The sequence below is a fragment of the Ascidiella aspersa genome, chromosome 3, assembly GCF_963924565.1.
Source record: "Ascidiella aspersa chromosome 3, kaAscAspe10.2, whole genome shotgun sequence".
Taxonomy (NCBI): domain Eukaryota; kingdom Metazoa; phylum Chordata; class Ascidiacea; order Phlebobranchia; family Ascidiidae; genus Ascidiella; species Ascidiella aspersa.
Window position 1 is genome coordinate 18,201,923 of NC_139449.1, and position 13,335 is coordinate 18,215,257.

Here is a 13,335-nt window from a genome sequence, read left to right on the forward strand (position 1 = left end):
GCAAATACCCAGCACAGATATCAACGCCAACAGATATTTTATCATCGTTATTATTATCACAGCTTCCTTTCTTAAATCTGCACACAGGGTTGTTATAATACAATTTATTCATGCTCAGTTTAAGATTTTACAAGTTCTCTGCTAAATGCGCCGTCGTTTTGTTTCTGTTTTCCAATATTTTAAACTTCATAGCTAATGCATCAGTTAAATTAACCATTAGCCAAACCACATTGACGCATACGTTGCAAACATACGGCGTTCGAAGGAATGTTTAGTTGGCAGGCAAATATTTAAATTGCACTTCAGAAGCCTGAAATTTGCGAAAAAACAGATTTATCAAATGTTAAGTAATCATAAACCATTTTTGTATCAGTTACAGCGCAATTTGTACCCTAATACGAGGATATGGCTTCATAAAATATAGAGTTATATTCCATCAAAACTGGGAATTCAACGGCTTACCCAGTGGCAAGTCGAATGGAGTCATTAAGCTTCGCGTTTCGAGTCGGTGGAGTTATATCTTTCCGGTTAAGATTCATATATACAGGAGATTTTTGGCTGCTTTTTGCATAACATGCGGTCAAACACAGGTAGGCCTACATACTCTCAACTGGACCGCTTATAGCCTATAACTATTATGTGCGAGTGTTTACATTTTAAGTCTTAATTAGTATGTCCACAGTATCCTAGCTACCATGCGAGAACTGTCGCTTATAAATCACTGGGCAAATATGTTTTATTTTCCATCGTACCTAAGTGAGGCTTTCTGATGTTTTGAAAACCAAACTAAATTAGGGTAAATTATCCCTTTAAATGTTATGCTCATCGCCTCAACTTGGAACAATTAAATTTTTCATTTTCGGCAACTATACTAGCCAATTAAAATTTTGCAGAGATTATTTAGAAAGTGCTTAATTACCTCATCCAATTACATCTTACCGTTTCGAAAGGTATCGCTCTTATTATTATCAAAAAAAAAGATTTATTATAATTCCTTGACAATAATGCACTTGGGTCTCCGTTTTTGAACAAATTTACTTTATTTGAGAGCTTTTGGCAAATTGTTAGGAGTTAAATCAAGATTTTACAACTTTAGGGTGTTATTATTTGATTTGTAAATTGTTTTTTTTTGTGTGTGTTTGCTATGTACCGGTATATTATTAACGCTTAAAAACAATAATTAGTTTTAATAGTGTACCTAAATATGTTTTAAATGATTTGACTTGTAATTTGTTAAAAATTACTTTTTTTGATAAACTAGGACTTAGAACACTGTCTTTCGTGTGTGCAGTCATTACGATCTACAACCCGTTTGCAATTTGACAATGTACGTGACCTCCAAACATTTAGGCTTTTCCCGCCTTAACAAGAACACCGAAAATTTACTAATAAAGCAGCTTGAATGGCAATTTACTACATTTCTTGCATAATCACTATATTTGGGAATGAGGTCACCGACGGGTTTTTAACAATGTCGACTGTTCCTCTCTTTTACTATCTGGCGCAATGGTATAGGAAAACTTATTCGTCACGGCCCAAAATACTCTTTCGAGTGCAATTATAAAGGCCCAAAATTCTACGACAATAGGGGCAGATCTAGGATTTGGGAGCGAGATAATAGGCTTAATATGTTTAGCAAGACATCATAAAGTAAAAGAAAATATTCTTTAAAAAATCTGTTTTTCTCAAGCGAAATCGCAAATGTGCATCGGAAACCTAAGCCTAAAATAACTGCCTTTCTAATTTAACAGAAATTGGACTTAATTGTAGCGCTTGTAGGTCACATGGCGCAACATGAAACAGTAAGCATTGCGATTTTGGACTGAATAGATTTAAATAAACCCTAAAAAATTTGCAAGAATGAGCTTCAGTAAAGACTATTAGCCACGCCATTTTTAATATACATTACAATAAATATACGGCTATCACGCGGCCCACAAAAAAGGTCAAATATTAAAAATTATCCCGCGGCCCACTAATATTGGAACAATGGCCCATATTTAGGCCGCGGCCCACAGTTTGACGACCACTGATCGAGCGGAAGCTATAAAAGCAAATTCATAACGTATAGTATTGTTGTAACTAAAATCATGTCGCTTATATACTAAATTTTTACTGTATCCGGGACACAGCCTTGGTTGGATAATAACTTTACATTTAATTACTAGTTGCCTTATTCGACGAATTAGAGTAAATGTACACTAATTCTAACTCTATTAAGATACTGGATAGTATAATAGGGTTACTATATGAGTTCTTTTTGATAACCAGTGTCCTGTGCCCTCATGGCAAATATTTTGATGTTTAAGAATTCTATTAACGGAGACACGGCACCGCAATACTTACATAAGAAGTTATTATGGTTCAACATTAGTATTGGCGGTTTTAAAATTGTAAACATATTTCGTAACTTCTTAAGAAGTGTGTGCGATGGATGGCTAAAACCAATACTATGAATGTGTAAAAATCTCAGCTTAGGAGCTCTATAACCTCCGGAGATCAATGATTCTCAAACTACGTACCGTGGCGCATAAGTTGCAGTCAGCAGTCATCACTCGCCTGTGTGTCTTAACAGATTATTAAGTTGGTCGCGAAACAATTTATAATCTAAGAAACTATTCTGATACAAACAGACTTACAAACAATGTAGACTTAAAAGAAAAGCTAAAGAGTTGAGAAACCAGAGCACTGTATTAAACGTCAGCTGGGGCGCTGGGCGAATAATATTTTTTTCTATAAGTGTGATTGCTGAATTTCTAAAGCCAAAACAAGGCGTCTGTTAAAACTTTAGATCTCTAACGTGAATATTAGATACTATTTGGAGCATTTGAAATCGAAAGGCCATATGTTGAACTTTAGCAGTTATGCAATTTTTGATCAAATAATAAAAGCGTAGGCCGATTGATATTGACTATAAGCAATGGCTGTTTTAGAAAAGTATGCCTTGTAGTTTATACCGTGAAAATTAGCAAGAAACCTCGACAATTAGGAGTTAATATAGCTGAATATTATTAATCATAAAATGAATTAATATTCATAAATGCATAAAATGAATATTAATGTGTTTACACTAAAAGTGTGTTGGCTGGAAAGGTGTTAAAGGATTGTGTAGAAATTTCAAATCCAAATTGTCCCAAACCAATTTCAACGCACCAAGTTTGCCCAGGTAGCTGGACTGGGAGCACTCATTTGTAAACTGAGGTGTCATGTTGTATTTATATTATTTGGGTAAATGTGTTTCATTAGTTTACAACACATAAAACATCCTGAAGCGCTTGGCTAGAATCCTTCCACCTTAATATTTTAGGTATAATAACAAAACCAGTTGTCAAAATTGAAATTGCAAACTTCGAGAGTAAACATAATAATGCGAACCCAAAACACTGACCCACAACCTAAATAATGTGTGTTGATTGGATTTCAAACTGAGGAATAGGCCCAACTTGGGATGCCTAAAATAATTGTTCAAAGCCTCAATGCTAACAACATTTAAATTAGGGTGTGGGTTTAGGTTAGGTTGCTCAAGGAGTATTATTAATCTTATTTCTTCTTTGCAGTTTTAATCTTCTATATTTTTTCGTGTTTTGTTACTGTAAAAAAGTGGCTGGAGTTTTGACCAGCACCCATTCTGTATTTTAACATTTGTCATTTCATATGATCGCTTTACAAATTATAGATTCAGTTTAATTAAATAGATTCAGTTTAATTAATCATTTACATGTAAAACAAAAAGTTCAATTAATTCTTTTTATAAGAATCAAATTTTGATAGAATTCAAATATTATCTATTAAATGTGAGGATTATTTATTACATTTGATAAACAACACTAATCCAATATAATGTTGAGTGCCAGAACACTGGTCAATGGGCCGTAGTGTATCACTGATACAATTTTGCTTTAATTAAAAAACATTAAGTAGTAAAATACAATTTTGCTTTACCTTATAAGCTGGTTGAGACTAACATCTGAACTCCTATTTGCTTGCAGATTTCTAAAGTAATGTTTTGTAATATAGTCGTAAACTAAGGACACAATGGTGAAGGAACAATACAGGGCAGCAGATGTTGCCAAGAAAATAAATCAGGTTTCCTTTGGAATTCAAACAGCCCAGGAAATGAGACAATATTCTCACTTGCAGTGTGTCAGCAAGAACCTTTACACACAGGATCTTAATCACACTGCCGCAGAGTATGGAGTCCTGGACAGAAGGATGGGAACAAGTCAAAAAGATAAACTGTGCGACACTTGTAACAAAAACCTTGCTGACTGTTTGGGACACTATGGATACGTTGACCTAGAGTTGCCTTGCTTTCATGCAGGATATTTTAAAGCTGTGATTTCAATTTTGCAAATGATTTGCAAATCTTGCAGTTGTGTCCTGCTCTCACCAGCAGAACAGCATATGTTTAAGGACACTCTGAAACGGCCTGGACTAACTTATTTGCAATTGCGCTCCCTAAGAAAAAAGGCCAACACTTTGGCAAGAAAATGCCACCAGTGCTACCAATGTTTTGCTATGAATGGTGCTGTCAAAAAGTGTGGCCTGTTTAAACTTGTTCATGAAAGGTACAAATCGTTTACCAAAAAAGCTGTTCGTCCAGACATCGATGAGTTCTATCAATCTTTCTCAAATGCCACAAAGCATAACAAGGAATTGGAAAGTCTGGTTAATCGAGCACAAGAGGATTTAAATCCCCTGGTTGTTTTAGAACTGCTCAGAAACATTCCAGAGGAAGATCTACCACTACTGATGATGAAATCATCTTCAGGTCGACCAGAAGACCTCATCATTACTAGGCTAATTGTACCACCACTTTGCATAAGACCATCTGTGGTAACTGATTTAAAGTCTGGAACAAATGAGGATGACTTAACTGTGAAGTTGACTGAGATCATATTTTTAAATGATGTCATTCAAAAGCATAGAGCAACAGGTGCTAAATCACAGATGATAATGGAAGATTGGGACTTCCTGCAGTTACAGTGTGCATTATACATCAACAGTGAACTCTCTGGCATTCCTTTTAATATGAAGCCACAAAAACCTACTCGTGGCTTTGTCCAACGCCTCAAAGGTAAGCAAGGTCGTTTCAGAGGCAATTTGTCCGGCAAACGAGTTGACTTTTCAGGTCGTACTGTAATATCGCCTGATCCTAACTTAAGAATTGACCAGGTTGGTGTCCCTGTACATGTTGCTAAAATTTTGACCTATCCAGAAAAAGTAACCAAAAGCAATATGCAACTGATGAGAAAGCTTGTAATTAATGGATGTGACAAGCATCCTGGAGCCAATTTTATTCAACAGCGCACAAACAGCATGAAAAAGTTTTTAAAGTATGGTAACCGGGAGAAGACTGCTAATGAGCTGCGGTATGGTGATATTGTAGAGCGCCACCTTATGGATGGTGATGTATGTTTATTTAATCGACAGCCCTCCCTTCACAAGCTCAGTATTATGGCACATTTCGCAAAAGTTGCAGATCACCGCACATTTCGTTTTAATGAGTGTGTTTGTAATCCTTACAATGCTGATTTTGATGGAGACGAAATGAATCTGCATCTTCCCCAAACAGAAGAAGCAAAAGCTGAGGCTTTGTTGCTAATGGGAACAAAGAGCAACATTGTGACCCCCAGAAATGGGGAACCCTTGATTTCTGCTATCCAAGACTTCATCACTGCTGCCTACCTGTTGACACAAAAAGATGTTTTCTTTAGCAGACCCGAAGCTTGTCAGATTATCTGCTACATTGTAAGCAACACAGACCTGAAAACCAAAATTGATTTGCCACCTCCAGCCATTCTTAAACCATGTGCGCTATGGACAGGCAAACAAGTTTTTAGCTTAATTTTGAAACCAAACAAAAAATCTCCAGTCAATGCATGTCTGCGTGCCAAAGGAAAGCAATACTGCGGAAGTGGTGAGGATCTATGTTCAAACGATTCCTATGTTGTTATTTACAATTCTCAACTCCTTGCTGGGGCAATGGACAAAGCTACCCTTGGATCTGGATCAAAAAATAACATATTTTACATTTTGTTACGAGATTATGGTCAACAAGAAGCTGCAGATGCAATGTGGAGACTGGCAAGAATCTGTCCAGTTTTTTTAAGCAACCGAGGGTTTTCTATTGGCATTGGCGATGTTACCCCAGGAGAAGGTCTGCTAAAAGCTAAGCATGCATTGCTCACAGATGGATATCAAAAATGTGATGAATTTATTGCTGCCCTTGCTAATGGAAAGTTGCCATCACAGCCAGGCTGCACTCCTGAACAAACCTTGGAGGCTGTAATATTAAAAGAATTATCAGTGATTCGTGACTATGCAGGTAAAGCATGTCTCAGAGAACTTCATAGAAGCAACACACCTCTAACTATGGCTGTATGTGGTTCCAAGGGTTCCTTTATCAACATTTCTCAGATGATTGCTTGCGTCGGGCAACAGGCTATCAGTGGCAATAGGGTTCCAAACGGGTTTGAAGACAGGCCCTTGCCTCATTTTGAAAAGCACTCCAAAGATCCAGCTGCTAGAGGTTTTGTTGCCAATAGTTTCTATTCTGGCCTTACAGCAACAGAGTTTTTTTTTCATACAATGGGTGGCAGGGAAGGTCTTGTTGATACTGCCGTCAAAACTGCAGAAACTGGTTACATGCAGCGACGTTTGGTGAAGTCACTTGAAGATCTTTGTGGCCATTATGATCTCACAGTTCGTTCTTCTACAAAGGATATTGTTCAGTTTGTATATGGTGGTGATGGTTTGGACCCAACGGATATGGAAGGCAAAAATAAACCAGTCGACTTTTCCAGGGTTTTAGAACTTGTTCAAGCAAACTTACCATGTTTGTATGAGCCTGCGCTGTGTGCAAGGGTAATCAATCAAAGTGTAGAAGAACTTCTGCAGCTACAAAACAGTATAAGTACGGAGTTCAAACAAGAATTACAAGAGTTTGTAAAAGAATATGCAACAACGCTTGCTTCAACAAGAACCAGATATGGTATAAATGATGATGGTTCAACAAAACCATCTGTTTTGTACCAGCTTAAACGTTTAACACTGTCACAATTAAAAAAGTTTGTTGAAGTGTCTTCAGCCAAATATATGAAAGCAAGATTAGAGCCTGGGACTGCTGTCGGGGCTTTGTGTGCACAGAGTATAGGTGAACCAGGAACTCAAATGACTCTTAAAACCTTCCATTTTGCTGGTGTGGCCTCAATGAACATTACCCTTGGTGTGCCTCGAATTAAGGAAATCATTAATGCTTCAAAGAACATTAGCACGCCAATCATAACAGCTCACCTGCAAAATGACACAGACCAAAACATTGCTCGAGTCGCAAAGGGTCGCATAGAAAAAACTATGCTTGGCGAAATTTGCTCTCTAATGGAAGAAGTTTATCAACCTGATGACTGTTACATTTTGGTTAAATTGGATTTACAGCGATGCCGCTTGTTGAAAATTGAAGTGAATGCTGATACTGTTAAATACCACTTGTGTACCTGCAGATTGCCAATTAAACCCAACCAGGTTACCATTCAAAGTAAAGACATCATAACAATACATCCTGTTGGTACAACAAAACACTCTCTGTACCATGTTATACAGCTGCTGAAGGAAGCAATTCCAAAGGTGATTGTACAGGGATTACAAGAGGTTTCTAGGGCTGTAATTCATGTAGATGACTCTGGTGGTGGAAAGGAAAAATACAAACTTTTGGTAGAAGGAAACGACTTGCGTGGAGTCATGGCAACCACTGGTGTCGTTGGCGAGCGAACAACTTCTAACAATACAATGGAAGTAGAGAAATGCCTGGGCATTGAGGCAGCACGTCAAACCATTATCAACGAAGTGGAGTATACAATGGTTAACCATGGCATGAGCATTGACAGGCGACACCTAATGCTGTTAGCTGATCTTATGACATATAAGGGTGAAGTACTGGGCATTACCAGGTTTGGCTTAGCCAGAATGAAGGAAAGTGTTTTGATGCTAGCATCGTTTGAAAAAACAGCAGATCATCTTTTTGATGCTGCTTACTATGGGCAAACTGATGTAATTACTGGCGTGTCTGAATGCATAATTATGGGAATTCCGATGAATATTGGCTCAGGCATATTTAAGCTGCTGCACAAACCAAATGGTTCAATAGTAACACAAAAGAGAAACCTAATTTTTGATCAACCCGAACTACATATAAATATTATTTGAAGTTTATGTCTTGTGTTGTTTCAAGCATGCTGCTGTAACTGTTTACTGCCAATTAAATTATCTTTATTTCTTTAATGCCATGCCGATTATGTTACAGATAACTTTTTAATGCTGTGACAGTTTGTAAAGCATATTAGGTAAACTCTCTTTTTAGTTTATTATTCTATTAATTTCTAACTGTCAAAGGCCAACATCATAGTAAACTGCCAATCACATATTGTTTAAACAAAACATTATTTATTGAAAGGTAAACCCTGTCACCTGGACCCCTGGTACCTATTGTGTTCTTTCATGATTTGTGTTTTGAAATTTTATATTCTTAGTCAGCAGATTTCCACTGTTTGTTTAAAACTGTTTTATCGTTACCAAGGGCATTATTCATAATCTTAGAAAGTACATTGTTGTGGAAGTATAATAAGGTGCATTTTGCTAAAAGTTTCATTAAATTGAGCATTTTTTTTCAGTGAATCAAGTTGACTAATTGGTAGTTGTCTGATATGTCAGTAATAGATTATTCTGCTATATCTGCAATGCAACTACAATAAAATCGAAACTTGCCTATTTTCTAGCAACTTCTGAGCTGCTTTTCCCCTCTCAGGATATGAGGGCTTGAAGGAATGAGTGAGGTAAGTTACCATAATGTTGTACAAAAATGAAAGCTGGATTCTGTATTGTAATAAAGTTATTAGATGTGTTTAATAAAGTTATTAGATGTGTTTATGCACTTGTGCACTCACTCGCCAGTCGGGTAAGCATCTAAATCAGATATATGCTGGTACGATTTGTATGGCCAGCCTAGTTTATTTTTTAAACTTTTAACTGCATTGGAGTTATGTAGCTTGCAAGCTTGTGTCGTATGTAATTTGGCCTTTATTGAGGCGTTATAAATGTGCCAATGTATCACCAATCAGTATGGTGTATTTATATATACACATGTACGGTTGAAATACAAATTAAAATGTGCACTTGCCAGTTGGGTCCCAATTTTTTATTCGTTTATCCTTTATAGCAAGATCTGTCAAATAAGCCTAAAATAAATCTTTAGACTTATTAGAAAAAGGTTTTATAGCCAAAATGGAACTCATACTTTTTTGGTTACAATTCCCCTAATAAATGTATTCATTATCTGCGCTTTTGTACTTATGAAAGCTGTTTGTATATATTTTGTATGATTGTTTAGAAAGGATTCAGGAGACACTAAGATGACTTGTAGGAAATTTGTTTGAGCAATATGATTCAGCTGAACAAAATATTTCTTTTAAAACTATTATTTTGGCCCACATTGTTAGAGCTGTTCAATCCTTAAAATCAGTATATAGGCTGCAGCAAGTAACCAAGTAAGAATTAAAAAAAAACATTTAAGCAATAAACAGATAGTACCAATGAAGTAAATAAAAATCTAGGACAAAAACGGTGGTTAGTCTTAAGGATTGACCAGCTCTAACAATGTGGGCCAATATAATAGTTTTAGAAGAAACATTTTGTTCATCTGAATCATATTGCTCAAACAAATTTCCTGCAAGTCATCTTAGTGTCTCCTGAAGAGCCATATTCTGTTAATCCTTTCTAAAAAATCATACAAAATATATACAAAGCTTTTATAAGTACAAAAGCGCAGATTATGAATACATTTATTAAGGAAATTGTAACCAAAATAGTATGAGTTCCATTTTGGCTATAAAACCTTTTTCCAATAAGTCTAAAGATTTATTTTAAGCTTATTTGACAGATCTTGCTATAAAGGATAAACGAATAAAAAATTGGGTTTCTAAATATTTGCAGTCTTTCACCTTTTCGCTCGGAACATAAAATTTTTTTTTCTTTTCAAGTGCCCCTTAAGGCCTCTAAACTTTATCCAAATGCAATTTTGACTCCAAAAAATGGATTTCTTGACCCCAAAAATGGTAGGAAACATACTTTTACTTCCATATTTACTTAAATTACAGCGTTCAAATGTAAATTTCCATTTTGGGGGTGTTCCCCTCTAGTGGCCAAATTTCAAAATAGCATAACTTACTAACGAATTGGAATTTTTTCAAAATTTTTTTTGCAAACCCATTGTTTCGAGCTATATTTTGCGCAACGTAAATATCATGAAAATCTGAGACGGGTGGTTACAAGGGCTTGATGATTTGACATGGAATGCCCCCACTGTCACAAAAACACAGTGATTCATTAAGCCAGCGTTTCTCAATCGGTGCGCCGCGGCGCACTTGTGTGCCATGGAAGGCTGCCAGGTGCGCCGCGAGCAAAAGGTAAAACTAATGTATACGTCCTATTATATAAAACATATATTTTTTACGTTCCTATTAAGCTTAGCTCATTGATTCCACAAGCCTTTCAAGTAGAAAACGCAATAGGAGCTACAAAGCAACAATATCAAAATCAGATAATTAATCTATAATAAGCTACCATAAGTAGGCCTATTAAGACCACTGACATAATAACGCCATATTCACAGTAATAACCACAACAGAATAAGACCTAAACATGTCAAATTAAGTTCAAAATTAATCGGAATAAGACTTAAATGACAAAATAACGTTTTTAGTCTTAAAGACTGGAGTACCTTAAAAAAATTGCAGGCAATTTAAGAGAAATACGGTACAAGGGTGCGCCGCCACGTTTTCATATGTCTCCAGGTGCGCCCCAAGTAAAAAAGGTTAAGAAACACTGCATTAAGCTGTTCAGTTTGGTTCGACTTTTACATGTGCATGAAAGGTAAAGACCTAACCTGTTGATTTAGTGACATTATCAAGTAAAATTATAAATTATTTTATTTGTTTGTGATAACCAAATTGTCTCATAAGAATTTTACCCAAAACAAGTGCCAAAAATTGTGCTAACCCATATGGAAAATCAGAATTAATCAGTACCTTTCTTTAAGTCTAATTATACACCGTGTCAAATTTTATTACATTATATTTAACAACAAAATATCTGCCTAGTAAATGAAATGGTTCATGAGTCATTTGGGTTACTATGAACGTTTAAAATGATATCATAAAGACTATTATTTGCTAAAAAAAGGGGGAATTCCCGAAAACTGAGTCCATTCTTGTTTCACATTCTTAAGGACTGAAAGTTTGAACTAAAAGCTAAATATATCTTAACCCTCGTATAAAATTATCTTTTCATTAGGCATTTTTTTACTTTATGTTTAGTGAAAAAGTTTAAGGACCTTTGTGAACAACTAAACTTGGCATCTATGCCAGTAGATCTAATAACAACAAAATATTTTTGGTCTGAGCATCCACCAATCGTTCAAGTAGTTCAATCAGGACCAGGAGTGAATTACACTCAGATTGGCTAGCGATTGAGTGCACAATCTCAACGTTGAATATTTATAAGCCATACAGTTAATTTTATTCCATCCACATCAATAGAATTGCAACTACAAACAGTATTGAGTCTATGCGTCTCAAGTTGCTTTAGTTGGCAGCAGTATTTGTATGTCTTAAGGTCATAAATTTAAATCTTGTCTAGCTTTCATAAACATTCTTATAAGCCTATTCTGTTTTGTAAGATACCCAGTGCTTGAGTGTATGTTTTGCTTAAATATATTAAACTGCAAAATGTAAGGTTGCAGTAGACCCCATTGTTTTCCATAGAACAGTTTTATAGTCAGCAGTAACATTACATTGTTTTGTTGCAGGGCAATCACTATAATGGCTTATACTGGTGTGCAGCTGCGTTGGTTCTCTGTGCATTGACATTGGGATTAGTTGGCTCCTTGTATTGTATTCTATACATCATATGCTTTGCAGCAGGGTAAAAGCTAATTGTTTTACATTATTTGAAAATATATATAAACATTTTGACTATTTGTCTAGTATGTAACATTGCATTGTTTTATTTCACCAACATATTCAAAACACTTAAAAACAGAAAAATATTATGATTCTATTCCGGTGAGCCTAAAATTTGGCAAGGTGTTAAATATAATACTTTTATAACACAGGTTGCATCATAAATTAATTGGTGTGTTTCTATTCATACCACCATCTTACTTTTGATTGTGTTTTTACAGAGTTATTGCTATTTTGTATGATCAAAGTAAAAGTGAGTCAACTAGTCAAGATCATTACTTTGTAAACGAAATGACTCCAGAAGGGTTGCCTATTCAATCTGCTATTGACAGGGTATGTAAAAGTTGCATACTTCAATGATAAATGTATTTTATTGATTTTCTTGATTACTGATTGACAACCAATAAATTAGCATCCTGACCTAGTCCACAATCCTGCATTGTTTAAAATGCCTGAGTTAGTGATTAGAGGAATTATGTTGACTTTTTTTCAATTGACATCTGATTTCTATGTATGTTTTATATATATACACATAGAAATAAATTCTACATAATTTACCAAGTGTCATCTCGGATAAAAAGGGTATTCAGTATTCACCTACTTGAAATATATGTACTGCATTTGCAACCTATCCTCACAGGTTAGTCCCTGTAATGTTCAGCTTTACAAGTTTGAACAGACAGAGGCATATGCAGTCCAAATATGTATAAAAAGTTGTATTCCATATATATACAATTTATCTTATAGATTTTAATGTTTAACCTATTGTTTGTGCATTATTATAATTTCTAATTTATCAATATCATGGAACTTTCATGTTTTGCCAATAGGTAGATGTTACTACTGGTGATGTTTTTTTAAACTTTTTTTTTGTATTTGTATAAATGTATAACAAATTAATTTTGGTTAATTTACCTCCTTGCAGAATCCAAATTTGTATATAAATATTTTATATATATATTATTATTGGTAGGCCTGCACAACTTAAAATGGTACAAGGGTCAATAACTAGCCAACATTTGCGGTTGGCACACTGAAGTTGACATAACTATTGTCACTTTAATTCAATGTCCTCAAGCAAAACACATGGAGCTTAAACTTAGTCTTTTGTGTAAATCACTGCAAAAATACTTAATGTATTTGGTTTAAATTGATAAAACTTTCAATTTAAAAGGATACATGACGCAAAAATAGGCACAAATAGATTTGCCTGTTGCCAGCACTCTTCTAATTTAACAGAAATTGCACGTAAAGTTTATGAGTCACATGGTGCAACAATAAAAGATATTATTTGCGTAGTAAAAGTGAGCAAACTTATAGA

General features: G+C 35.2%; 2 protein-coding genes across 3 annotated transcripts in view; both read left to right on the top strand.

Moving 5' to 3' along the window:
- Window positions 1-3,997: 3,997 nt before the first annotated feature.
- Window positions 3,998-8,669, top strand: LOC146160527 (DNA-directed RNA polymerase III subunit RPC1-like). The gene has a single exon (XM_083385716.1). It carries the CDS (start codon window positions 4,036-4,038, stop codon window positions 8,203-8,205), a length of 4,170 nt encoding a protein of 1,389 aa, XP_083241842.1. The 5' UTR covers window positions 3,998-4,035; the 3' UTR covers window positions 8,206-8,669.
- Window positions 8,670-8,691: 22 nt separating this feature from the next.
- The window catches only part of LOC146160528 (sorting nexin-13-like), a 30,849-nt gene continuing 26,205 nt past the window's right edge, over window positions 8,692-13,335 (top strand). For both annotated transcript variants that reach the window (XM_083385718.1, XM_083385719.1), the window contains exons 1-3: window positions 8,692-8,831; window positions 11,861-11,976; window positions 12,236-12,347. In XM_083385718.1, coding sequence (XP_083241844.1) covers window positions 8,823-8,831; window positions 11,861-11,976; window positions 12,236-12,347 — 237 coding nt within the window. In that variant the 5' untranslated portion in view covers window positions 8,692-8,822. The remainder of the gene's footprint in view (window positions 8,832-11,860; window positions 11,977-12,235; window positions 12,348-13,335) is intronic.

What these genes read in the sequence shown, in the direction of transcription:
- LOC146160527 (XM_083385716.1), top strand. Translation starts at nt 4,036, where the DNA reads ATGGTGAAGGAACAATACAGGGCAGCAGATGTTGCCAAGAAAATAAAT.